Source organism: Drosophila serrata, unplaced genomic scaffold, assembly GCF_035046125.1.
Source record: "Drosophila serrata isolate PLE 108 unplaced genomic scaffold, ASM3504612v1 contig_26, whole genome shotgun sequence".
NCBI classification, from domain to species: Eukaryota; Metazoa; Arthropoda; class Insecta; order Diptera; family Drosophilidae; genus Drosophila; species Drosophila serrata.
Genome location: NW_028256924.1, coordinates 33,476 through 59,935, shown reverse-complemented (window position 1 = coordinate 59,935; position 26,460 = coordinate 33,476). Strand labels below are relative to the sequence as shown.

General features: G+C 41.4%; 4 protein-coding genes across 5 annotated transcripts; 1 reads left to right on the top strand and 3 right to left on the bottom strand.

Moving 5' to 3' along the window:
• The first annotated feature begins 4 nt into the window (after nucleotides 1–4).
• Nucleotides 5–14,066, top strand: oys (lysophospholipid acyltransferase 6). 2 transcript variants are annotated; one of them, XM_020945024.2, is made up of 8 exons: nucleotides 95–518; nucleotides 9,499–9,722; nucleotides 9,781–9,949; nucleotides 10,008–10,178; nucleotides 10,500–10,847; nucleotides 10,907–11,239; nucleotides 11,327–11,588; nucleotides 11,747–14,066. In XM_020945024.2, exons 1-8 carry the CDS (start codon nucleotides 423–425, stop codon nucleotides 11,827–11,829), a joined length of 1,686 nt encoding a protein of 561 aa, XP_020800683.1. In that variant the 5' UTR covers nucleotides 95–422; the 3' UTR covers nucleotides 11,830–14,066. The 2 variants fall into 2 exon arrangements, with proteins under 2 accessions (XP_020800682.1, XP_020800683.1); XM_020945023.2 differs by having other exon boundaries at nucleotides 5–518; nucleotides 11,327–14,066.
• On the bottom strand, nucleotides 14,053–15,535 carry LOC110178011 (activating signal cointegrator 1 complex subunit 1-like). Its single transcript, XM_020945025.2, has 4 exons — nucleotides 15,247–15,535; nucleotides 15,095–15,191; nucleotides 14,776–15,040; nucleotides 14,053–14,716 (listed from the first exon to the last, which is right to left on the bottom strand). Exons 1-4 carry the CDS (start codon nucleotides 15,395–15,397, stop codon nucleotides 14,144–14,146), a joined length of 1,086 nt encoding a protein of 361 aa, XP_020800684.2. The 5' UTR covers nucleotides 15,398–15,535; the 3' UTR covers nucleotides 14,053–14,143.
• A 535-nt stretch (nucleotides 15,536–16,070) lies between these two features.
• Nucleotides 16,071–17,835, bottom strand: LOC110178004 (activating signal cointegrator 1 complex subunit 1-like). Its single transcript, XM_020945004.2, has 4 exons — nucleotides 17,602–17,835; nucleotides 17,488–17,548; nucleotides 17,162–17,426; nucleotides 16,071–17,111 (listed from the first exon to the last, which is right to left on the bottom strand). Exons 1-4 carry the CDS (start codon nucleotides 17,711–17,713, stop codon nucleotides 16,287–16,289), a joined length of 1,263 nt encoding a protein of 420 aa, XP_020800663.2. The 5' UTR covers nucleotides 17,714–17,835; the 3' UTR covers nucleotides 16,071–16,286.
• A 189-nt stretch (nucleotides 17,836–18,024) lies between these two features.
• Sln (monocarboxylic acid transporter silnoon) lies at nucleotides 18,025–26,377 on the bottom strand. Its single transcript, XM_020945022.2, has 6 exons — nucleotides 25,520–26,377; nucleotides 20,496–21,501; nucleotides 19,979–20,437; nucleotides 19,302–19,919; nucleotides 19,107–19,233; nucleotides 18,025–19,040 (listed from the first exon to the last, which is right to left on the bottom strand). The coding sequence occupies exons 1-6, from the start codon at nucleotides 25,550–25,552 to the stop codon at nucleotides 18,647–18,649; spliced, it is 2,637 nt and encodes an 878-aa protein (XP_020800681.2). The 5' UTR covers nucleotides 25,553–26,377; the 3' UTR covers nucleotides 18,025–18,646.
• Nucleotides 26,378–26,460: the final 83 nt, after the last annotated feature.

Here is a 26,460-nt window from a genome sequence, read left to right as displayed (position 1 = left end):
GGTAGTTGATGAAATTACTTCAGCCCTTGCGATAGTATCGATAGATCGATTACTATTATGGTCCGATAAAGGCACGAGAACCACTTGCAGCTCTGGATGATATCGATGTATTGCTATCGATTAAGTTCGAACAGCACGGCCCCATCACTAGTTATATGACAAGCACGCGAGCGAGACAGGCGACAAAACTTCCGAAATTATTGCAAAATTAAAAAATTATTAGTGAACGCCCGCGCGCGCCCCTCTCCGCTTCCAGAGCGGGACCTCGATCGGTGGCGATCCAGATATAGTAGTGACCGTGAGCCGTGAAGTTTCTCAAATGAAGCGCTAAATAAAAGGAGCAACAGCAGCAGCAGCTACAACAACAACAACAGCAACGCAGTATCAACGGAAAAGAACGGAAAAAGAAAACAGAAGGCAAAATGCTAGAGCCGCCGAAATTCATCGAGAATGATATGTACGGCGGCAGCCGGACCTTCACCTGGCTGGCGGACATGGTGGGGCTCTCCGTAGATTTGGTAAGCAATACTATTTCAAAGACTCCCTTGTTCTTTTACCTCCCCAAACTCCGCCCGACTCCTTTGCACCGGAACGGGCGTGTGCACGTGTGCGTGCTGTGTATATACTTGTGTATGTGTGTGTGTTGCTGTAGAAATCTGGATTTTACTCTGAAAAGAAGGGAATCGGGGTTTCCTCCAGGTAAAATGAAAACAAAGGATTCTTGTCCCAATTGTTGAATGCAAAACTAGTTATACCTGGCAAGGTTTTGGCTGAATAATTGCATTGTTGATTTTCTCAAAATTACGGTACTCAAATATTTAAAACTTATAGTAAAATTATTAAGAAAACATGAATATCACGGGTTTGTTTAAAATAATCTGAAACTCTGGATTTAACCTTGGTGTTTATTATTTGTTTATTTTAATAGAGTAAACACATTTATCCGTGAAATTTGTAATAATTTGTTTGTGTGTGTTTTATGTTATTTTTTCGCCACATTTGGCAGCTAATCGAATTTGGCACTCGCCTTTCTTTGTCCCCCCCTTACGTTGTTGTAGTTGCGGTTTCATCATAGTAATTAAATTTAGACAACTTGAATTATGTGAAGAGAGCTTATCAGTTTGGCAAGAACAAATGCGAATAAATAGTGGAATTTTCCATGCCGCATGCTTTTTCTAGCGTTAAATTTTGAAATGACGGTCTGACGCATCGTTGATTTCGTTGAATTAAAAATGTTTTGCATCATTTAATAGAAGGACACAGATATAGTTACTTAGCTGGCTTTTAGCCACATCGCATAACCCCTCCTTTTGGCCATATGTATATTAAAGACCCTCTCATGCAGCCATTAGCTTGCCGCAATGTGATTTGCATAACTGCAGCTGACGGTGCCGGATAGAATTGTGATTCACTCGGAGAGGAGGCATTTTCTGGCCCAAATCAAGTGACAAACACACACACCACACACACACGTAATCACCGCGGCGCACACTAGTCATATTTTTCAATTCCGATGACCTAATACCAACATCCAATGTAAGGCAGCCGCAAAACCCACACACTCAGCGCCAGAGAGACACCGCAAGAAAACTCACCTTAATTCCAGCTGCTATCGGGCAATTGTCTTTATCAAAAAAGCTGCTCGAAATCCAATTTGACTTTTCTTCATCTAAATATCTGTTGCCTGGCTCCCTCCCTGAAAGATAATTGAATTTTTAGCGCTTCTTTTGTTTGCAAACAAATATCAGCAGCAACAGCTCTACTGTGCGAGTGTGAGCACTGTTTTTTTGTTGTTTTTCGCTCAGCTGATGGTTGTCCAATGAGTCAGTTGCCAAAAACAGGTCTTCCTCGATATGGGGGACAAAAGTGGGAAAGGGAGTTGTTAAAGACTTTGCTTAAACAATACTTAAAGGGGTAAACAAAGCTTAATTTCAATCAAAATACCATGCAGTTTTATCATCTATTTTATTATTTTGATCTATATAATACTGATAAGGTATCCTGATAGCAGTTCTATTCCTTCAGTCTATAATCTTTGAATTATCTGTTTCCCTATTTAAAATCCAAAGCAAATTGAGCCTGTTTTAATTCCGATTTTAAAATATTTATGTAAAGAGTATACACTCTTTGTGGCTCTTATTCCAAAAGGTGTTTTATTTGTTTGGGTGGGCGACGACACTGTTTTCTTTATTTGTAAAAACCGCAGAGCCCGATATTTTATTCGCTTTTTTATTTTTATTTTTTTTTACGGTAATTCGCTACGAAGGCCGTAGCACGCAACTGCGCAAAATGCCGGTGAATTGGGTGATTGTTCCGTGGAATTGCCTCATGTTCAAGGCATCTACTATATAGTACTTGAATCTATATTGTATTTATCATAGTGAACTCTGTGCAGGGGATCTGGGAGAGAGTGCAGCAGCCTTTCGAGTGGCGTTAATGGTCAGACGGTTGCGGTTCATTCTCATTAGTTCATTTTGCTATCTGAACTATTCATCCCACGCAGAGCTTCTCCTTTACTTTCTTGACATAATGGGGGTCAAAAAATTAATAACACTTGGGTGGAAAATATATAGTTTACTATAGTAGCATGTTTTTAAAGGGTTAAAAGTGGGGTTTAAATGACTTCTTGCGGGCTTCGTATGGCTGAAAAAAAGTAAATAACTATCTTACTTTTTCTTTAACTACATCAAAAGCCTTTCAAAATGTTAAATTATTAATACTAAATATTATATCTTTAATAATATAGATTGATATAATATTTCACTTTCCAAGATATCTTTTAGAACCAGATATTTTTCAGATTAAATATCATGAAGTGGGTGTAAAGATCCATTTGTTTATTGTTTAAATACAATTCGAAGTAACCTCGCTCCTAGTATTTCCACCACACTTGTGCTTTTTTCTCCGGGTATTTTATTAATAAACATCAATAAACAACTCATCGCTGTTGTGCCTGTTGTACTTGTGTATACATTTAATAATATTTCTACGTATTTCTCAATGTTCGTAGAAGTCTTTTAACCGGATCGAAGCAATACGATCGGGATTAAATATCAGTTGAGAATTATAGACAAAGAGATAGAGAGAGAGAAAAACAGCAATAACAAATTCCAGTTGTTGCGCTCTCCCTTTCTCACGCTCGGTGTGCAATATAATAGATGTGCATAGATTATTATAACGATATCATTGCTTCTGTGACCTTGAGCTTTGGGGTGTCGCAGTTGCTTGAACCCGTTGCTTTTTTTTTTGTTGTTTATGTCGTCTGCTTTGCCATTCGGCTTTATGTTTTTTTTTTTCTCATCTGCTTTTAACAGCTGTTTGGCGCCCATCTAACGGTTGTTTTCATACCCTTCGCTTCTGTTTTATGTTTTTGCAGCATTTTAGTTTTATATTTGCTATGATTTATTGTTGGATTAATCATCAGCGAGACAAAACGAGTTTAATTACTTTCGTTTTTTTAGTTTTCGTCTCGTTTCGGTTGGTTTGTTTTGCTTGGCTGTTTCTGAAAACATTTTCCATATCTCTGCATTCTTAACTCATTTCGCAATGCTCCTTTGTCTGCCATGTTCTTGTTTTTTTGTTTTCAGTTATAACTTTTGCTTTTTATCGTATGTTCGTTCGCCTTTTGCTGGGTATTTCTCTTGCCGGCTCTTTTACTGTTTTATTTTTAGTGATCACGCCACCTTTTGGTACGCGCATTGCCGCCCCCATTTCGCCTCTCCCCTCTCTTTGTATATTTATTTATTTTATTTTTTCGCACAATATTTGGCAATAGAGGGAGGGTGCTGCGCTTTAATCAAATGATTTATGGTTTGATTCCATTGCCAATATATATTACAGTATGTGTATGTTTGTGATTGTCGCATGTTTGTTTGCATTTCCTACATCCTAGTTGATTGATGGGTCTTGACATATCGGATATCTATCCGTAGGTACTATATTTAGAGGAAATGCAACAATTTAATGATAAGCTAATGTCATTTCATGCATCACTTGCTTTAAGTATTATTAAAATGCGATTAGTCCTATATATTCACTCAACTAGAAAAATATATACAAAATAATATTAGTTATAGTATTCTAATTTTAATTTAAATATTTTCTATATATGCATATTTAAGGTATTTAAATTAATAAGGAATTCAAAACTTCATATTTTACTTTGATATTTCTTTGCAAATATCTTTTATAAATAATTTGTATATTAATTTTATATTTTTTTTGTTAAAAAACAATAATGTAATGACTGCTTTCATTTCATTCACCTATTTATTTTATTTTTACAGTTTTACATTCTCCGTTCTGCATTTTCCTCTATTTTCAACAATTCTTTGTATGGCAGCTATATGTTATAGTAGTCCGATTTTCTTAAAATTGTACGCAAAATTCTAAATTAATATATAATGGATATATATTAAATTTGATGAAAATCTATTAAACACTGGAAAAGTTATAATTTTTATTAAAATTGTCGGATCGTTCCTATAGCAGCTATATATATGTATATATATAGTCCACCGATGATGATGCTATGATGCTATGATCCGACTTATGTACTTGTAAATTATATAGAAGAATAACTCCATAGGTTCATTCAAATAGCCTAGTCTTAAATTTGGTCTGAAACAAATCTCTCCCTGTGAATATGATTCTCAACTGGTTTAAACATCCCCGGAAAGAAGTGACTTCTGCCGGCCAAGTCTCAGGAATGTGTTGTGTTACAAAAGTTGCAAGTTATTGTTTATTAGTGTTCAAAGTTAGTAACTGATCATACATACTTACTGGTCATAGATACTTAGTGATCTTAGTTACTTAATGTTTATTGATACTTACTGATCAGAGTTACTTACTGCTCATAGTTACTTATTGTTTATAGTTAATTTAAATATCAGCTCGCTGCTCCTCTCTGCCTCTCCCCCTCTCACTCTATGTTAATCGCTCTATGTTAATCTCTAGAGGCAACTGCTTCTCTCCCACGCACTCACACTCACTTTCTCTGCTCTTCTCTGCTCTGCTCTTCTCTGCTCTGCTCGGGGACTATAAATAGAGGCGCTGAGGTCGCGCGCGCCTCAGTCTGTCCTAGGGGTACCTAGGGTTAACATCAATAGTGATAGTGCAAGTGATCAACCTTCGACTTTAAAAATATGACGTGGCCAATGAAACACATCTGGATGACTAGGAAGAAGCCTACTTTGGATGAAGTCACCCAATCTTGGTCACTACACTGAAAGGAAGTAAACAATGACGTGTCCTTTTCTGCGGTAAGAAGCTATTGGTGGTATCAGACCTAGGTCTAGACTATATCCTCCTTACTCTCTTACTGCTTTGGTCCCCTTTACATACTCAGAAACTTTCTGATATTTTTAGATACTTTAGATACTTACTGGTCATAGTTACTTACTGATCATAGTTTCTTATTGTTCGTTGATATTTACTGATCATAGTTTCTTACTGGTCATAGCTAATTGGTGATCATAGTTACTAGCTCATCATATTTACTTACTGGCCATAGATAATTACTCTTCAGAATTACTTACTGGTCATAGATATTTACTGATCATAGTTATTTATTGGTCATAGATACTTACTTTTTATACATACTTAGTGTTCAGAGTTACTTACTGTTCAGAGTTACTTATTGGTCATAGATAATAACTGAACATGGTTAATTCATGATTATAGTTTTAAATATCGTCCGATCGTTCCTATGGCAGTTATATATATGTATATATATAGTCCACCGATCCGCTACGATCCGACTTATATACTAGTAAATTATATAAAGAATAACTCCATAGGTTCATTCAAATAGCTTGCTCTAAAATTTGTTCCAAAACAAATCTTTCTCTGTACATATGATTCCCAACTGGTTCTAACATCCCCGGAGCAAAGTGACTTCTGCCGGCCAAGTCTCAGGAATGTGTTGTTACAAAATTTGCAAGTCATTGTTTATTAGTGTTCAAAGTTAGTAACTGATCATACATACTTACTGGTCATAGATACTTAGTGATCTTAGTTACTTAATGTTCATTGATACTTATTGACCATAGTTTCTTATTGGTCATAAATACTTACTGTTCAGAGTTAATTACTGCTCATAGATACTTAATGTTCAGAGTTCCTTACTGCTCATAGTTACTTACTGCTCATAGATAATTACTCTTCAGAGTTACTTACTGCTCATAGTTACTGATGTATGATTTATAGGGTCGGAAATAATTCCATCATTGCTTTTTAAGCTTTTGAGTGAAATTATAATACCCTATCAAGGTTAAAGGTATAACAATACCTTGTAGCTAGTATTGATAACACGAACGTCATCTCATGTTATACAAATAATGAAATGCTATATTTAATTGTTCCACAAGTTCATTTTGTGGTAAATAACCACAAAGTTGGCATGCGAATAGGGACTAAGACGCACAACTCAAGACCAGCTCGGTGGCTAAGGAATGGAATCCCTGTGAACAATGGCAGATGAGCCCACGCAAATTGCTGGCACGGCACATGCAAGTCATATTGCATTGTTGCCTGGCTGGAAACGGAACCATGGCAACATCTTATCTTTGGCATCCAGTGCTATCTCTTCATAATAACTTACATAGCTTCCGTACACAATGCACCAGGAGGAGAGTGCAAGGCTGGGGAATCCCCACATTTGACTTTAAACTGTTTGCTCTGCCAATAGACAATGTTTGCAGTAGTTTCTTGGAACTACAAGTAGTGTTATGTATGTGTTGCCCTGCAGGATGTGGGCAAGGAAGCATTTCATAATTGGAATTCACATTGTGGCTTTAAGTCAGTTTGCGTGCCCTGAAATTCGATTGGTCGTGCACCTGAATTCATGCTCGATTTAATTATTTCACCTTGGGGCGCGGACACATGAGCCGTGTGTTCGAGGCCCCACCGGAGGCCCTCGGTATGATGTCTGTGTACTTATTATGTGATTCGCCCCTACCCCTTGCCACGCCTCAGACTTGGGACAAAGGCCTCAGCCATGCCCTCAAGCTTGGAAGATGACTTCCCCTTCTTCCGCATACTCGACTCGCATCATGTAGTTTACTCAAGATGTCCTGCACTGGAATAAATATTTGTATTAAAGCTAAAAGAGTATAATTTAGAATGAAAAGTTTGAGAACAAAGCATTTAAACATAATAATAGGTACTTTATATAGTTTATGCTATCAAAGCGTTGTTTAAGACCGTAAATAATTAGTATTTAGAAAAGTTATGGGTAATATCTCAAGACCTATTAACTTTTTTGTAATAAACTTTTTCAGCAAGTGAGGTTTTTCTTTAACTCCAATTGCCAACAAGTTGCTCATGTTCGTCCACTTGTTGCCCTTCTTGTGTTAAGTTCCCCTCTGTTCCATACTTGAAAGCATAATTCTTGAGCAAGATTTTCCTTTCGTTTGGCTCTGTGCTCTTTGCTTGGATTTTAGCCATATATAGATGTTGGCTAAGGCAAGCTATAACCGGTTTCCAACAGCAGCAACTTATTGCGCATGAGGTATTCGGTCGGTCTTCAGTATTCCAATGATGATTACAACATGCGTCCGAATGGGAAAACTGCTCTTTCGATGGCTATTCTTTTGGCCATCAATAAGTGATTCACCTTGTAATCAGCTTGATTTCCCCACCCTCCAAGTCTTTAATCTTAAAATTGGTGGAGAGTGAGAGCCTTGTATATCGCCGGGACCTCATTGTTTTGGCTCGACTTATCTCTGGTTATCACACATCGTTCCAGGGCCGCCTTTATTTCTGACCTATGGCGTGATACGTGGCCCCTTTGTGTGAGAGCGCTTGTGGGTGCTATTTCCCGATACACAAAGGCAGATAATGTACGCGGGTATATCTATAAAACGAGTACGTGTTATCGACCTACTGGTGAAGTGTTCCCATTATTCCCCATTATTAAATTCGACAGCCGCAGGAACTTGTAAGATGTCAAATACAATATACAAAGATAGCTGCAGAAGAAGAAATATGTAAATAATTAGAGCATATGCTATCAAAGTTAATAATATTAATAATAATTAAAGAAATAGTCATTAAATATAGTAATTAAATATAGTGAGACCCATTGGGAGATACATTCTCGGTAAAATTCAAAGGAACATACTTAAATTAATAAAAACCTTTAATTAAACAAGGCAGATGGCAGTTGAAAATGTTGAAAATCAAAGACAATTGTTGACAGGAACATGTTGCGCCACACCCATATAAACACAAATATTGCTAGGAGCATGTTGCCCCTCATCCAAATAAACACAAATATTGCTAGGAACATGTTGAGAAGCATGGAGGAACAAAAGAAAATTGCTATATCGACTCGACTGGTGATGATTTAGAATATATATAATTTATGGGGTCAGAGATGCCTCCTTTTGCGTGTTACATATATTCTCGATTAAGAAATTTATTTCCTCTTACCAACTATATATTATTTACAAGAAAAAGTCATTTTAAATTTCATTCTGTTTCTGTTTATGGAATATATCTAAATCTTGCGTAAGTGTAAGCACCTCGCAATTAGATCTTTGGACCCAAACCGAAGCACATGCAGCCGGCACGTGTCACTCTAGATTTGCAATTGTAATTTGAGGGAACAGCAGCAGCATCCCCCTCAGAGAAACGGGGCCACAAGTGCTTGTCGAGCAATGCACTTGATCATGGGCAATCGGTGATCACGATCACGCGTTGTGATCAATGTGCGCCACGCTGACCCCCGCATGGCCTTGGCTTCTATTGCGATGCCGGGTTATAGTCGAAGATCTTGGCGAATATCGGTCGATATATATAATATATTATATATGCATGCATGCCTGCCCTTTGCCGGCTGTCACTGTTTGCCATTGAAGCTAGAACTAGAGCAATGGGAATGGTAATTGGTGAAATGGCTAATTTATGCCACACTCATTTGCCTTTTTCGCACGAGCGAACGAACGAGTGCGCCTTGCCAATGAATATACCATGATGGGGCCCCAAATTAGAGGGCATGATATCAGGCAGTTAATTGATATCAATTGCTTTGACGCTTTCTTTAAAACGCATTTAGCACTGTCTCCGATAAGGGGCCGATAAGAAGTCGGACCACACCTATACTTGGCACTGCCCAGCGGACACCCAAACACTTTGAAAGCCAAGCGGATGCCAAGGCTTGTGGGTTCGAGTCACTCTTATCATCGACTATCAGGGCGACTCGACACAATTACGAGCTGTTTGCTGAACCAAATTGTTCTATTATTAAAATAAAGCACTTGGCACAGCGCACAGAGAAAAATCAAATCGGCCACTTAATCTGCTATACGTAATCATGTTCATTAATTAACGATTTGATTGCCAACAAGTGTACATGTGTGCAGCTAGAGTCAATGACTTTAATCAATAACACGTTTTAAATGCATACTTATTTTCTATTGTTCCTTTGTTTCATTCACAATCAACTATAACTAAAGCAACTTAATATATATTGTTATACCTATTCTCATCTTTTAGGTAAACTTTTTACTCTGCCAAATATCGGCTCTCTTCCTGGCCTCGCTCTTCCGGTCCGTGCTGCATCCCTCGAAGGTGTCCAGCAATTTGAGGCACATCTTTGCCCTATCGATTGGCCTGGCCTTTGGCTACTTTTGCTTTGGCCAGCAGGCCATTCACATCGCCGGATTGCCGGCGATATGTTACATTGTCATTCGCACTCAGGATCCACGCATCGTTCAAAGGTAATTACGCTAGACTATGTAAGGAGTACTCGCTAATTGTCCTGACCTTTTGCCGCAGAGCCGTTTTGCTGGTGGCCATGAGCTATCTGCTGTGCGTGCATCTGATGCGTCAGCTTTATGACTATGGATCCTATGCCCTGGACATCACCGGGCCTCTAATGATCATTACACAGAAGGTGACCAGCTTGGCCTTTAGCATTCACGATGGCTTTGTGCGACGGGATGAGGTGAGTATTTCATTGATTCACTTTTTCATATTCCAGTTCTAACATTTCTTTTTTACAGGACCTCACCAAGGCGCAGCAGTACCATGCCATTCGTAAAATGCCCACTGCCCTGGAATATTTCTCCTATGTGTGGCACTTCCCTAGCATCCTGGCCGGTCCTCTTGTGTTTTACAAGGACTACATTGACTTTGTGGAGGGCTACAATTTGTTGAGCAGTCCACCAGGCAACGTAAGTTTATGGTCACTGCAGTAATTTCATTAGCCAAGGTGCACTGCAGTTCGCCCATTACCATATTTGGGTTATGACACTTGTAAATAATAATTTCACAAAGTAATTAAAGTAGGATTGTAAAAGGAAAGGTTAATGCAAAGTTCAACGTTCAAAGTTCTTATGGGTACATTGTTTATTAAGGATTCTTAAAACCCGTTTTAAAGTCCCATAAATAAAGTTGTAAAGTAATTTGTTTTAATATAAGAGCTCGTCTATAAATGCCTTAATTTCGTTTCTTCCTCTTTGATTACTGACTTGAAAAATCTCTTTTTTTCCCAGGGCAATCTGGATAATAGCAAGAAGGAAGTGGTCCTGGAACCTTCACCTACGAAAGCGGTGATACGTAAAGTTGTCGGCAGTCTGGTGTGCGCCTTCATATTCATGAAGTTCGTCAAACTATATCCCGTGAAAGACATGAAAGAGGATGACTTCCTGAACAATACCAGCATGGTCTACAAGTACTGGTACGCCATGATGGCTACCACCTGTATACGCTTTAAGTATTATCATGCCTGGCTCCTAGCGGATGCCATATGCAACAACTCAGGTTTAGGTTTCACCGGTTACGATAAGGATGGCAACCCCAAATGGGACCTGATATCCAACATTAATGTGTTGTCGTTTGAGGTATCTAATGATAATTATTATAAACTTTGTGATACTAAGGGTTTGGCTCTTTGTTACAGTTTTCAACAAACATGCGCGATGCCATTAACAACTGGAACTGCGGCACCAATCGCTGGCTGCGTACGCTCGTCTATGAGCGAGTGCCCCTTAAGTATGGCACACTTCTCACCTTTGCCCTTAGCGCCGTCTGGCACGGCTTTTATCCGGGCTACTACCTAACCTTCGCCACTGGGGCCGTCGTTGTGACAGCAGCGCGCACCGGACGGCGACTCTTCCGTCATCGCTTCCAGAGCACGCAGGTCACCAGGATGTTCTACGACATTCTCACCTGCCTGATCACACGCGTCGTCCTGGGCTACGCCACATTCCCATTCGTTCTGCTTGAATTTATGGTGAGAGTGCAGGATATATCTTACTTTACTTTCCACCACAAAGATCAACAATGTTTAACCGATTTCATTTTCTTTTTCGCTTTACAGGGCAGCATCAAATTGTACCTGAGATTTTATTTGTGCCTTCACATCATTTCACTAGTGACCATATTTATTTTACCCAAGTTTATTCGCGGCGAACGCCGGTCTCGTGCTGGAGCGGCCAACGGAGGTGCCACCGTACACCTGGCGGCAAGTGAAAGTTCCAGTTGCGTAACGGCCTCAATTGCATCAGCTACAACCTTGACCGCTGGCAATGATCTCAACAAGGATGAGGAGTTGGAGGAGGAGGACAAGCATGCTCATCAATGTAAAGTCAACACGCCAACACATCAGCAGCCAGCTGCTGCTGCTGCTGCGGCTGCTGCTGCTTCATCACACAACATCACAAAAACAAATGAACAACAACTACAACAACAGCCAACCGAGCAATCGAACAATGTAAATCTTCGACAACGCCACCCACAGCAGCAGCAGTCACATCAGGAGAAGATGCCGATGCTGAAGTCAAAGCCAACGAGTGCCCGCGACGCCGTCAGCGTGCCACATGACCAGTGCGAGATGGATCAATTGTCCAGCAAACTGAAGGAGAAGTTCGAGGCGGAGACCAAAAACATTGAGGAATTTATTGACAAGACTGTAACCGAGACCGTTAGCGGCATTGTGGAGTTTAAGAACGATCTAATGCGCGATATTGAGTTCCCAAAGCTGAAGTTGCCCGGCAGCAACGCTGGCGGCATCGGAGCTACCCTGGACTCTGCCGTATCGGGAGGAGGTCTACGCAAACGCAACATCATCATATCCTCTGGCCATGACAATGGCACAGATGCAACCGGGAATGCTTCATCCGCCACCGCCGAGCTCGAGGAGAACGGCGCCGCTCCATTTTTGAAGAAGGAGATCGATGTTATCAATGCGGTGGTGCAGCAGGCCAATGTTCTGCCGGCGGTGCTAAGCAATGGTCATGCCAAATAGTAGAAGCGATTAGCAGCAAGTGTGGGGCAACTGATAAGCAACAGAAATATTAATACCAACAAGAACAACAACAACAACAACAACAACGATGATAATGATGCAGATGCCACGGCAGGGAATGGGGGCACACCTGATCGATTGATTAACAGTTTGAACTGAGAGAGATTTATAAAGCACAATAGAAAGCACACGCAGACACACACTCTAGGATGCAGACGAAATTTTTTTAATTGAGAAGTGGTTCTAGTAGTTAGTCCTGAAGTACACTGTAACTGAGGTAATTGTCTAATAACATGAATTAGCCAAATAATAAATAAGTAATCGACACACAACAGTCAGCAGCCAATACCAACCTATGTTCAAATTTAACTAAATGTGCACCGAAACTCTAATTGTTGTTACCCAAAAACAAAAAAAGAAAAGAAATCAACTATATGTATGTATATGTACGTTTTGTAGATGTTTGTTTGTTAAAACCCCGCGGCTTGAGGCCTGAATAGAGCGTTCCAAAGCTATCTGGCATACATATCCTGTTTTAACACTGAGAGATTAGGGATGGCAAACAGAAACTATACATATATGTCCAAAATCTATAGTATATGTGAGATAAATCGTTATTTGATTTATCAAATCTCTGCCAAAGAAAAGTGTAAACTTAATTCCAACTACTTTTTTTTTTTTTTGAGGATACACATAAAAAGAGCTTGTCAAAAATGTTTTTTATAACGTTGTTTGATATATATCAGGTAGATATACAAAATAATACATTTTCGATATTTCTTTTGGATAATATCTTACCTTACTTTTACATTTCGATATATGTATTAAACTATACAACTTTCTCGAGAGCTATATATGATTGTACATCCCTAAAATGAAGTGAATGATTTTATACAACTTATATACATATATCTCCAGTAACAGACCAAGAACTTGGCCGATAAAGCTTTGGAACGTTCTGTTTTCCTCGCGCCTTTTAATTGAGAACTCATCCACGCATATATGTATGTGTATATATGAATATATGTTAAAATGTTTATCATATAGTCTATGTGCGAACTAAACTCAATTTTCCAGCATCTTTACTATCTATTGTAGTTGAAATCCCGCCCAAAACGGAACGATGACAAGTAGAACCAATGAAATCCTCTTCAAGCTAAAAACGCGGAAAACAAAACAAAGAAATATAAAAAGTCAACCAAATCTTAACGTTAGACTGAAGCTATTGACAAAAAAGTAATAAGCAAAAAGCAAAGCAAATCGTGTGTAGTTCAAGTTAGTTAGTAAGCCGTCGAGTGTTGTTTTTTGATATTCAATTTATTTCCAATTTTGTATGGAACAGAGAGAGTGTCTGTCCAGCTTGCTTCCACTATATACTCTACATGTGTGCATACCCTTCCCCATTTTTTATTTTTAATTTTTTTTGTTTTCTTTGTTCTTTTGTAAATGTCGGTGTCCTCCACTTGTGGCTTCCTCCTACTCCGTAGATCTTAAGCACTCACTTTATATAACCTCCCCTCCTCTTTGTTAGAACCTATAATAAACGATTTTGCCACAAATCCTCATCCAATATGGAACTATATACATATATATATATTTTTATATTTATTGTAATATGAGAACAAAAGCAGAACAGAACCACTGTAATCGCAAATGCGATATTTCAGCCAGCGCACATTTGTTTCGCCGCGACAGGCACAACAAGACACACTTTGGTGTTATGCAGTCCAATTGCATCCAAATGATATATACAAAAACCGATTTGGGCATTGATATTCGACAAATAAATCGTATATATATATGTGTACCTTTAGTTTTCTCTCAATTTATTTACAAAGAGAGAGAGAGAAGGCTCTCCAATCTTGTAGTAAATTAGGGAATACAAAATAGTTATTTCTGTACAGTCTTCGATTCTCCATTCTCAAAGTTCAGACTGCCGGTGATCTTGTAGAAGTCATCCTCCCCGCGGGAATTCAGGACGCACAAGTGCACGGCCTGGCACTGGGCTAAGCCAAAGTCAAAGTCACCAAAGCGCTTCAGGATTTCCCGGGCATCGAAGCTATCGGAGCACTTCATTACCTCCTTGCGATACCGGTTGTTCATCACAGTCATGTGGAGCTTGATGGACTCACGCTCGTTATTGTCCCTGGCGCACAATCCGGTGGTCTGGAAGTGGGCCAGGCACTGATCGGCGAACTTCTGCAGCTCCAATGACTCGATGTGGGCGTAGAGAATGCGCGTGGAGCTGGGATCATCGTTCATTATCTCCAGCCCCTTGACTGTCAAGTCAAATGGTGTCTTTAGGCCTGCCAGCAGGGAACGACATGCCTTCAGCTCGTTGAGAGCCTTTTGACGCTCATCGTCGTCGAGGAGCACGTAGACGCCCAGCGTGAGGTGAATGGAACGTTCTGAGATGAACAGCTCCTCATCGATGCCGGGCAGCTGGGCCTCTAAAATGCATTTCTGATAAAGAAATTAGAGAATTACCATCCTCATTGTCCTTCATGTCTATGTCTACTTACCTTTAGCTCTACGAAGCGTTCCTGGACCTGTCCCGAGTTCAGAGCCACGGCTAGAAAGTGCGTGGGCTTCATCTTCTTGCGCAGGGAACCAATGAGGTGACGGATTTGTCGCAGAGCAGCGCAAACCCGGTCACGTTGCTTGCCCTTAATCAGTACGAAGCTGGAATTCTCGTTCTGGCGCGGAATATAGATCTCCGTTTTAGTCTCCTCCTCAATGCGGCGCTTCGTTGCACCCTTGAATCCAATCAATCCGCCATAGAAGGACCTGCGTGTACAGTGATTAGGTGTGATTTAAATCATTTTCCCGGATCTTACTCACTTGGGCACGTGCAGAGCCAGCTTGAAGTCTCCATTTGGAGTCTGCTCAATGTTACCGGCGGCCGGATCGTCTTCCTCATCGTCTTCGCCATAGAGATCTTGGGGGAGAATGATTGAAGCTACTCCAGGTCACATCCTAAGCGAAGCACTCACCTGGTTCCTCGTAGGCATTGTTTGCCGGCTTTCCGCCTTTATTTTGGCCATTCCACTTTGCGCCTCCGAAATCCTCGTGCACCACGTTAACGCGGTAGCGGCGATTGTTGCTCATCGTTTGTATGGGAGGATCTAGTACTTTGCGGCTCATCTTAAGAGGAAAAATCTGATGGCTCTGGTCAATTCAAGGGGAAATCCCAGAATATAGTGAGCTTACAAACAGATTTCGCGTTTCTTTTAAGCGATGGCACATCGATGTTTGCCACTATCGAAAATTTTCATCGATGATATGGTGACCATTCCATGAAACAGTGTTGTCAAATATTTAAAATGCTCCAAAGGCTTATTTTAAATTTAAATAATAATTAGTTTATTCAAGATAAATTAAACAAGAAAATTGTAGAAGATTGTAATTGAATTATGGGATCGAATTGGAAACGATCATATCTAAGATTAAAATATTCAGATTCTTTGAATCAATACTTATCTTTATATTTATATGACAATTTTTTGCTATAAACCAAAGATTAAAAAACTCATGACTCTGCCAAAAAAATCATTAATTTTAAATCGGAAAGCTGTTCCATGTCAGTTCTTAGCAGGTTAACAATACTCAATTTAAAATGTTAAAAAATTCAAATTTTGAAAATTCTAACGATGACGTTTTTTGAAATGAAAAAAATCGAAAAAAAAAATTCTTTAAGATATAGCTGGATCAACTTGGCTATCGTTGCTGATCAAGAATATATATGGTTTATGGGGTCGGAAATGATTCCTTTACTGAATTACAAGCTTCTTGCTAAAATTATAATACCGTGCAGAGGTATAAAAATAGTAACATTTATTTACACATCATAATTAAAATGTTCTTATTTTTTCATAATTAATAACACTTCCTGATAAAATTGTTTATTATATGGTATTTTTTTGTTTTATTGTTTTACAAAACTAGTTTGCATTTTAAAAAGTAAGGTATTTAACAATGTTTTGATTGTACAACGCATTTAAGTCTTTGATTCCTCTGAATCCTTTGAATCTTGTCAATTCTTTGATTTCTTTGAAGCCTTTGATTCTTCTGTCTTCGATCCTTTTGAAGTCTTTGATTTTTGTGAATTCTTTGATTCCTCTGAAGTCTTTGATTCTTTTGTCTTCGATCCTTTTGAAGCCTTTGATTCTTTTGAATTCTTTGATTCCTTTGAAACCTTTGATTCTTCTGAAGCCTTTGATTGTTTTGAAGTCTTCAATTCTTCTGAAGTTTTTGATTCTTCTGAAGTCTTTGAATCTTGCAAAGTCATTGATGTTTCTAAAGTCTTCGATTCTTCATTCTCGAACTTTAGACTGCCGTCGATTCTGTAGAAACCATTCTCATACTGCATGGCGCACAAGTGCACGACCTGGCATTGGGCTGATCCGAAGTCAAAGTCGCCAAAGCGCTTCAGGATTTCCCGGGCATCGAAGCTTTTTGAGTGCTTCATCATAAATTCCGTGTGATAGCGAATGTTCATGACTGTCATATGTAACTTTATAGACTTAATGTCGTTATTGTCCCTGGCGCACAGTCCGGTGGTCTGAAAGTGGGCCAGGCACTGATCAGCGAACTTTTGCAGCTCCGGAGATTCGATTTTGGCGAAGAGAATGCGTGTGAATTTAGGATTGTCGTTCATGATCGCCAGACCCTTGACTTTAATATCAAATGGAGTTTTTAAGTTCGTCAAAAAGGAGCGACAGACCTCCAGCTCTTTGAGAGCCATCTGGCGCTCCTTCTCGTTGATGAGCACATAGATACCCAGCGTAAGGTGTATGGTGCTCTCCTGAACGAAGAGCTCCTTATCAATGCCGGGCAACTTAGCCTCCAAAATGTTTTTCTGCAAAAAGATTAAGTTGATTGAAAACTGTCACAACTAGTGCCGCTTACCTTTAGTTCTAAAAAGCGTTCCAAAACTTCGCCCGTATTAAGGGCCACGGCTAGAAAATGTGTGGGACTCAGCTTCCTGCGCATAATGGCAATTCGCTTGCGTACCTCTCCTAGGGCAAGGCACACCTGGACCTGTTTCTTGGCCATGATAACCACCTCATTGGATTTCTGTTTCTTTTGGGGAATGCATATTTCCGTATCGGTTAACGTTTCCATGTAACGCTTTGTGCGTCCCCTAGGTCCCACTAGTCCGCCGAAGAAAGTCCTGCCAGGATAATGGTTAAAATGGGATTTTAGCAATATCCCAAAGATCCCAATATCCCTACCTATCCAAATGCAAGACCAGTTTGTAATCGCCGTCTGGAGTCTCCTCGATCGAATCTTCATCTGTGGGAGCAAGAGATTAGGTACTTGGAACCCATCCTGAATACAGCTCTCACCTGGTTTCTGGATGCTTGCCAATTTCTCACGTTTAGTGTCAACTCCGGCATCTTCAGGCTCCACGTTGAGGCGGCGTTTAAGGCTCATCGATTGCATGGAAAAATCACCCATTTTATTTGGAAAGATCTAAAAGTTCTGACCACTTCAAGGACTCGAAAGAAAATAAATTTTTCTAATAGCAATGACACTGTCAAAAGCAACGAGTGCAAACTATCGATAACTCTTTGACAGTCGCCAATAATCAGTGTTGTAAAGAATACAAAATTTTCAAATAAACTTATTTGAAATCCAAATTTTACTTTTCAAAATATAAACATTCATAGAGTTAACATACGAGCTGAAAATGTAGTGATATTCAAGCATATAGCAAAATGAAGAGCTTAACTTTTCCCATTTTATTTATTGAAAAACTCTCCCCTTTATTTGATTTGGTGTTTATTTCGTAATTCGCTTTTTGGGTAAATGTCTCACAACAACTAATTTACGTCTAGATTAATGTAATGCAATGTTCTGAAGACAAGCCTCCGATTCCGATTCTTTTGGATTTTGATATGGGCATGCGAACCTACAACTATATAGTCTGCATATATGCATATGTCCATCGCTAGTCGGGCATGGAAATACTATGTAGCACGATCGTAACTATTATATTATAAAGTTATATACGGGTATTTTTTTGTAGTTCATGTCTTTTTAAACTCAGTTCTTTTTGCGCAACTTGTGGTGCTCAGTTGTTGGTTTGTTGTTTGGTTTCCTCTTCTCACAAATCCTCATATATGCTCGGTAGAACGCAAGGATAACAAGCTACAGGATACAGGATAGTTAGACAGCGAGTGTGTGTGTGTGGTGGGTGCGAGTGATGAGTGAGGGCCCAATGAGAACGTACAGATAGTATTCGTAGATAGATAGTATTTGGTAGAATCAGCAATATCGGTGAGGCATTCGAACTCTGCAAACTCAGGAACTCAGGAACTCAACTAGTAATTGATTGCTACTAAAACACGATTAAACTTTATGGGGGGCAACCAACTATATATCCAATTCCTAGGCCACCTCGCAGTCCTCCTCCTCGTCCTCGTCCTCGCGCTGGACGAATAGCCGATGGTTACGTGCCTCCAGGATGGACCACACAATCAGCGGCGTACAGCCCAGGACCATGCAGGATCCCATGCAGTAGAAACAGATCTCGTAGTCTCCAGACAGATCCCTCATCAGACCCGCCAGTGGTGGCACCGAGATGGCCCCAATACTCTGGAACATGCGCACCAGGCCATAGCTAGAGCTGATCCTATCCGTTCCAAAGACATCCGCCAGCAGCACGGGCATCAGGACATACCAGCTACCCAGGCACAGGCCATAGACGGCCGCAGAGAGTCCCACCAGGATGAGGGTCTTGGCAAAGGGAATCGTGAGCACGGCCAGGCCGGCTCCCAAAATGCTGTCAAAGAAATATAGAATCTCTCAAGTTATAAGCCAATATATAAGGAGGAGGAGAAGTACCCACCACAGTGTGTATGTCTTTTTCCGGTCGAATAGTTGGAGATCGGATAGCCAGCCGAGACCCAGGCGGCCACACAAGTCCAGGACAGCGCTGATGGCCACCAGGTAGCCCGCCTCGCTTTTATTATAGCCTAGCGGGAGTAAGAATATATTAAATATCATTGATATAATTGATATTTACAGGACAACTCCCCCTCACCTATGGAGATGACATGGGCGGGCAGGTAGTACAGCATGTAGGGACATCCAACGGACATCAGGGTGACCGATAGGCACATCAGGATAAAGCTTGGCTCCTGTAGCAGACTGATGTCCAGATACATCTCGATCCGCTCACAGCAGGTTCGTGGTCCCTGCTCCTCGTCATCATCGTCGTCATCGTCCTCATCGGCAGCAGTTCCTCGGCGACAATCACCATCCAAAGACTCCACCAACTGGGAATCGGTGAGGACACTGTGCTCCGCCTGCTCCAGCGGCTGTTGCTTCAGTTCACTGAGATTGCTGACCGGCGTGGGAATCTCCATGCTTTTGCTCAGACCACGACTGACCACACTCGGCGGCGAAAGGGGCTTCTCCAGGTGGGCCTGGATCTTGGAGATTACCTCGTCATTGGCAAAGACATTGCGACGCCGGCGACTACCTCGATTGGAGTCGGTGCCAGAGTGCTTGCGGTACACCCAGGTGGAATCCGTGCTCAGATCCTCGACAGAGTGCAACAGGCCGGAGCTGCGCACCTTCTTCATCGGCTTGATGAATGTTGTCTCCCCGATAATGTCCTTCACCTCATCATCGCTCTCCTGAGCTGATTTGTCCTGAGCTATAGAGAATAATCAAGTGGACTTCCTCAAGAAACACCTTCCCATGAGCTCAACTCACCTGGCTTGCTGGAATAGTAATTGAGATGATTCTTGGACTCTTCCAGGAACAGATGCTCGATGAACTTGTCGCTTAGCTCATTGCCTCTGCCCAGCTCGCAGGTGTCCAAGTAAGTGGAGGTGGTCAGGATGCCCGTGGTGCTGGGATTAATATCCTCATTCAGGGGTTTCGCTGTCTCCTCCTCCTGTCCCTGCTCCTGATCCTGATCTTGATCCATATAAGCACTAATGGGACGATATAAAGTGGCGGAGACGCAAACGTGCAGCATGCAACCGCCCAGGATGAGGATGGTGCCATGGAAGCCCCAGCTCTCCACCAGATGCTTTATCAGCACCGGGAGAATGAAGCTCCCGGCAGCGGTGCCGGAAACACAGATTCCATTGGCCAGAGCACGATGCTTATCAAAGTATTGGGAGACAATGACGATGCCCGGTGTGGTGGAGAGACCGCCGCCGATTCCTTTAAATCACAAATAATATATCAGTCTCAGTTTAATCACTTTACAATTCAAACTCACCTGTGAGTATGCCAAAGGTGAAGAGCAAGTGCAACAGACTGGTGGCAAAGTAGCTGAGTATCATGCCCATGGCACAAAAGATTCCGCCCACAAAGACCACCGCCCGGCAGGAGAATCGCTGACATAGAGCACTCGACAGAGGGGCCAGGACCAGGCACAGGGCCGAGAGAATTGCGGGTATCCAAGATGCCACCGTGGCGGTTGAGCTTGGAAATGTTTCCATTATCTCCACGTACAGCACGCCATAGGATTTGACCAATCCCGCCACCCAAAACTGCACGGAAAATGCTCCAAAGACAATGAACCAACCGTAGCCACCGTCCGGTGGCTCCACATTGCCGCCGCCGCTTTCCGTTGTGGTCGTCGAGGAGTCACGATCCTTGGGCAGCTGCTTGCTACGCTTCGCACTGGCGGAAGGCACACGATCCCGCTCTCGTTCACGCTCCTTGGCCCGGCGGACGCACCTGCTCCGGGCCGTATTCAAACCGGTACCGGAACTTGACTTCCGGCTGCTACGCAGCTCGTGCGATTTGGCGATCAGCGGACGCGCCGTGATGCTGGACACGGTCAGCAGGTTCTCATTGTCGTCCTCCTCCAGCTCCGAGATCTGGTGCTCCAGCAGGCTGGCGTGCAGCGTCCTCGGGCAGCAGGGCGCGTCCAGGCTGAGGGTGGCGGGTCGGCGGATCGGCGAGGGCGAGGGCGAGCAGCAGCGGGATCGGGATGGAGAGGGCAGGCACAGCGCTTCCATTTGCTTGACATCCAGCTCGGACAGCGGCTGCGGCTCAACGATGTCGGGCAGTGGAGCCGGCGGAGCGGAGACCACTGAGAACAGGGAGCCGCATTCGAGGCCGCCGCCATTGCCACCGCCCACGCCCACGCCCACGCCACCCCCACCGCCGGCGCCGGGCGCTGTTGGCTTTGTGTCGAGAAGGAACCCTCCCGACTCGTACTGGACTCCACCAGCTGGGTCCGGTTCACTCGCGCAGTAAACCGATCCCCGGGAACCCTGTAATAATAATACTTATTATGTATATTATTTGCAGGGTATTATAGTTTCAGAAAGAAGCTTGAAATGCAGTGAAGAAGTCATTTCCGACCCCATAAATCATATAGATTCTTGATCAGCATTGAAAGGCGAGCCAATCTAGCTAAATTTTAAAGAAACAAATTTTTTGTTGATTTTTTTTTTACGATACATCGTTGAATATCTCAAAAATTTCAAAACATTAAAGGTTTTAAACTGAGTATGCAGATTTGTTAAAAACTAACATAGGAAAGCTTACCGAATTAAAATTAATGCATTTTTGGTTATTTAGTTAGTTAGTTATGTGATTTTTAAAATTTGATTTGTAGAAATAAATTGTCATAAAAAATATATTGATAAATATATCTGCTCAAATAATGGTATTCCAATTTCAGTCAGAAGCTTGAAATGCAGTGAAGGAGTCATTTCCGACCCCATAAATCATATAGATTCTTGATCATCATTAAAAGGCGAATCGATCTAGCTATTTTATTAAGAAAACAAAATTTTTAAATTTTTTTTTTCAATTTTTTCATCGTTAAAATCGTGAACAAAATTTCAAAAAATTTGAATTTTCGTACATTTTTTATTGAATATGCAGATTTGTTAACCTGCTAAAAACTAACATGGGACAGCTTTCCGATTAAAAATTAGTGCTTTTTTGGCTGAGTTATGAGTTTTTTTTAAACTTTGATTTATAGCAAAAAATTAGTCATATACAAATATCATTAAATATTGATTCAAAGAATGCGAATGATTGATTACCGATTTAAGTCAAACTGAAAGGGTTCATAAACTTTGTCTTTCCGAAGTTAGTTTCTTTTCTTGTTTAGGAAATATTTATAGTCTTTAAGTATTCAAGATCTTAACATTACTCAGAAAATGATAAAGTCCGCTTAAAAGTCTTATCTACCTAACAAAAGCCTTGCCAAGTTATATAACTTTTAAAACCTTTAAAACATTGTTATTCTACTTATATTATACAAATATTCCCTTCCTTACCACTTGATTTGTTATGGAACCCCAAATAATAATTCCCATCCGCCTGGCAAAAAACTTTAATTGCCAAAGAATTTGTCAACCGGCAATTATTATAAGTTACTGCCGTGCTTTGGCACAAAAAAAAAGAAAACTCCCTCAGTGGAGGAGCCATTAAAAAATGGGTTAACTTTCCATAAATCCGGGCCCCGTGCCTGCCTGCTGTTGACAAATCGACTGGAGGCGGGTCAAGGAAGCAACAATTTAGCCTAATTTGCCTTGCTAAGCGAATGCGAGGAGCGCACGCGATTTTGATTCGCAATAAGGACGATGTCGTTGCAGTGCTTAAGCTCTTAATATATGCATTACGTTTATACGTTTTGTTTAATTGAGTTAACAACATCCAGTACATAATCCACCTCCCTGCGGACCCAGCGGATTTCCTCCGCCATTATAATGTGTATTTTGTTAAATCGATGCCGAGCTGCAGGTGCATGCTGTGCTTTTCGGGGTTGGCATGACGTCTGGGAATTTTCCATTTTCATTTTCATTTTCATTTTCATTTCCATTTGTCTGCGGGATCCGCTCCACTTCCTTCCAGTTCAGGGTCAAGTGCAAGGTGGGTGTTGTTCGGGCCCTGCGGTGACTCTCTGTTTTTTTGTTTCCGGATATTGACAAGGGAGGGATTCGATTTGGTTGGCGATAAGGAAGGGTATTTGCTGACGCCCTCAAGGCTAATGCAATGTTCGAGCTCAGGGCTGATGGCAGGAAGCATTTCGAGTGATAAGGTTTTCTCGTTTTTGCGAAGCCCGTAAACTTGGCTAAGCCCTTGAAAAATGTCCAAAATTGGGAAGGACTTAAGGGGAGTGAATTTAGTAGGTTTACATAAGATACAAAAGAGAGCTTTCTTTGTATAAACTTTGATGATGATTACCAGATATTATCTTCATTTTAAAGCCACCTTCCTAAATTGCATCTTACTAAGTATTACTAAGTAATTTCCACGGTAAACTGACCCCACCTACATAAATAAAAATTAACCCTAACTCATTTCCTAATGGCTTTCCATTTTCTAACTTTGTTTTCTTATCTAACACCACCTTTTTTCTTAGTATTTGCCCACCCCGTCGTATACGTAATATGATATACCGCTAAACAGCACACATCAAGTATACGACGCGTGAGCCAATATGTGAAATGGAAAGGGGAGTCCCGAGTTCAAATACACTTTTTATACGTGCACAGGTGACGTGCCTTAATCCAAGCCCCCTTTTTTTAGCCCTCGAACTTCCCCTTTCTCCCAATAAGAAGTACACTGGGAAAAAAATAATAGTGAGTTTCAAAAAAATCCAATAATTATACATGCTCGAAGTGAAAGCGAAAAATATTTATTTAAATGAAAATCAGCCTTAATTATTCTATGGATAAATATAAAAGAATCTTTGATTTTTATAATATTTCTCTCAGTGTCGTGTATTATGGCGTGTATCGAATTCTGTGAACGTGCCGCTAATGGACTCCCAGCCCATATTGATGGCGGAATATAACCGTGAAGAATGACAAATAATAGGCATGCAACAAACATTCGAAGGCAACTGCATCATCATCACCCTCGTCATCAGCGGGGAGTGAAATCTCTGACAGAGCTAATGAGAATTTGGCCAAAACTCTTGGCATTTGGCATCATATATACTCCTAATACCTCCTCCACTCCCACCCGGGACCGTGAGTCAGAGCATCAGCCTCCCACGAGGAAAAAACTAAAGCCTTTGTGACCTTGTCGAATGTCAAAGAGCCCCAAAGAGAGTCCCAAGCCGCCAGGCATTGTAATTGCGCCATATCCTGGCATCCTGCTGTCAGCCGGGATCCGGCTTAAATTGTCAGCAAGCGCAGGGTAGCTTTTCAATCGCTGTTTGTTTTCAATTTCCCCCCCAAGCATTTCAAGGCCTTCGTGGCAGCTTAATGAAACGGAAAACCTGTCCCCCAAGTCCGTCGCTTCGTCCCTGTGCCAAATGGAGCCGAGTTAGTGCCTCGTGGAGTCGCATGGCTCTGAGCCTGAACGATAAGCGGTCAAGGTGAGAGGTGGCAAGGCTCGCAACTTGTTGAGCAAAAGGATATATGTACATATATACTCGATAGTAATTGCAGGCGAGAGAGCCCATGCATTGCGATTGTGTGTGTGTGTGTGCGAGTGTGCAGCGCCAGAAAGTAGGCCGTGGAATTTTATGTAATCAACAGGACATTGAATAATGTCTAAGGATGTTGCAGGACAAGGGAAGAGATTGTTACTTTATTTAAAATATAAAGAAAGCATTTAAAAATTAATATAAATTGTATATATGTATATATATATTGTTATATCGGTATTTGAGGGAAGAGTTATAAAATATAATTTGCATGATATATCATATCACATATTATATCCCTAGATTTTATTTGTCCTCTCGAACACGCATTCTTTACTATACTTTTCACTAATTCATTAGGGAAACTTCAAATTAAGAAGATAAAATAAATGGTAATTAAAAAGACAGACTTCTTTAAAGGCTAAAACAATACAAAATAACTTAAACAAGTTTAAAAATCATTTAATTTCCTTCTCTTGACAAGGCAGTGACCTTTTCTTCTATTTCCACCCTCTTTTTAAATAAACATAAACTGTATTAATTCAGGGTTAGCCTTCGTCTTTGTTTACTTTTCCCTGTCCGCCTTCTGATAAGGACTGTGATGGATGATGCCGTTGCAGCCATATGTGCAGTGTGTGACGTTGACCCATTCTTGTATGGCTTTCACGATGTTTACCTACTCGTAACTCTGATTAAAGCAATCACTGCGCATGCTCACCAAAAACGGAAGGCAGAGGACCTCTCAAACTGCCTCAATAAGTTTGCCATTGGCCCACTCCGCCCCCCAAAAAGTGCGAGCATCATCTGCTCAGAAGTGTGGGGTATGAGAGCGTTTCTTGACCTTCCCGAAGGATGCCTAATGGAGGATGCTCTACGCGCTCCCAGGCTCTACTCACCTGTAAATGCCAGTCACGCTGTAGGGACGACATTGGCGTCCTTTACTGAACGTGAAACGCCTCTGATGTTTCTCTTGTTGCTCGCGCTGTTGTTGTTGTTGCTTGGGGCGTTGTTGTTGAGCACCCAAATGCATTGGGTTGCCTCTGGTTTGGCTCCTGGAAATCCTGAAGAGCTGACGAACGCGGGCCCTCACCGGTTGGCCCAGTTTTCCTAGCAATTCTGCGGCTCAGCCGCTTCTCCACTTGGCACTAGAAACCCTTCAAAAAGTGGGGTTTGTCTTTGTTTAAATTCGCAGCTCCTTATTTTGCACTCGCGAGAAGGGATGAGGATGCTGCTGGAGCTGCTGTGAACTTGTGGGGCTTTTGCTCAAGGGTGAGATCCTGGCTGCTGTTGCTGTTGTGGCGTCATGGTGCCCATTGATAATAGTTCAGCTTTTTGGCTTCCTTGTTGTCTTTTGTTCCCCTTTGTTTAGGCAGCAGCTGTTTCCGCTTCCGCTTCCGCTTGTCTCGTCCCTTGTTTCCCTTTCCGTTCGCAGCACAAGCGCACTGTCAGCCCGCGAGTGTGTGTGTGTGAGTGTGTGTGGAAATATGCAGTTTTTGGAACAAATCGATACTGGCGAGATCCTGGCTGAAGTCTCTTGTATCTGGAATTGCGAACACCACGTGGCCTATGGATCCTTTGATAAGCTTTAAGGACTTGCTGATATTATGGCGTATGTCTGGCTTAGCGGCGTCTTTGTGTTGTGGGGGAAAACCCTTTCTGCAAAAGCCTTTTTTCCGTAAGGAATTTTCACTATATTTTTCCTGATTTTCTTTTGGCGGTGGCGTCTGTTCAGCTGCTGCTCAGGCTCTCGACTGAACTGCCGATTTTTATATCCTTTCGTTTGTTGAGGGGGAAATACCAACACGACGACCCGAGCCGTGGTAGAGGTGAGTTTTTC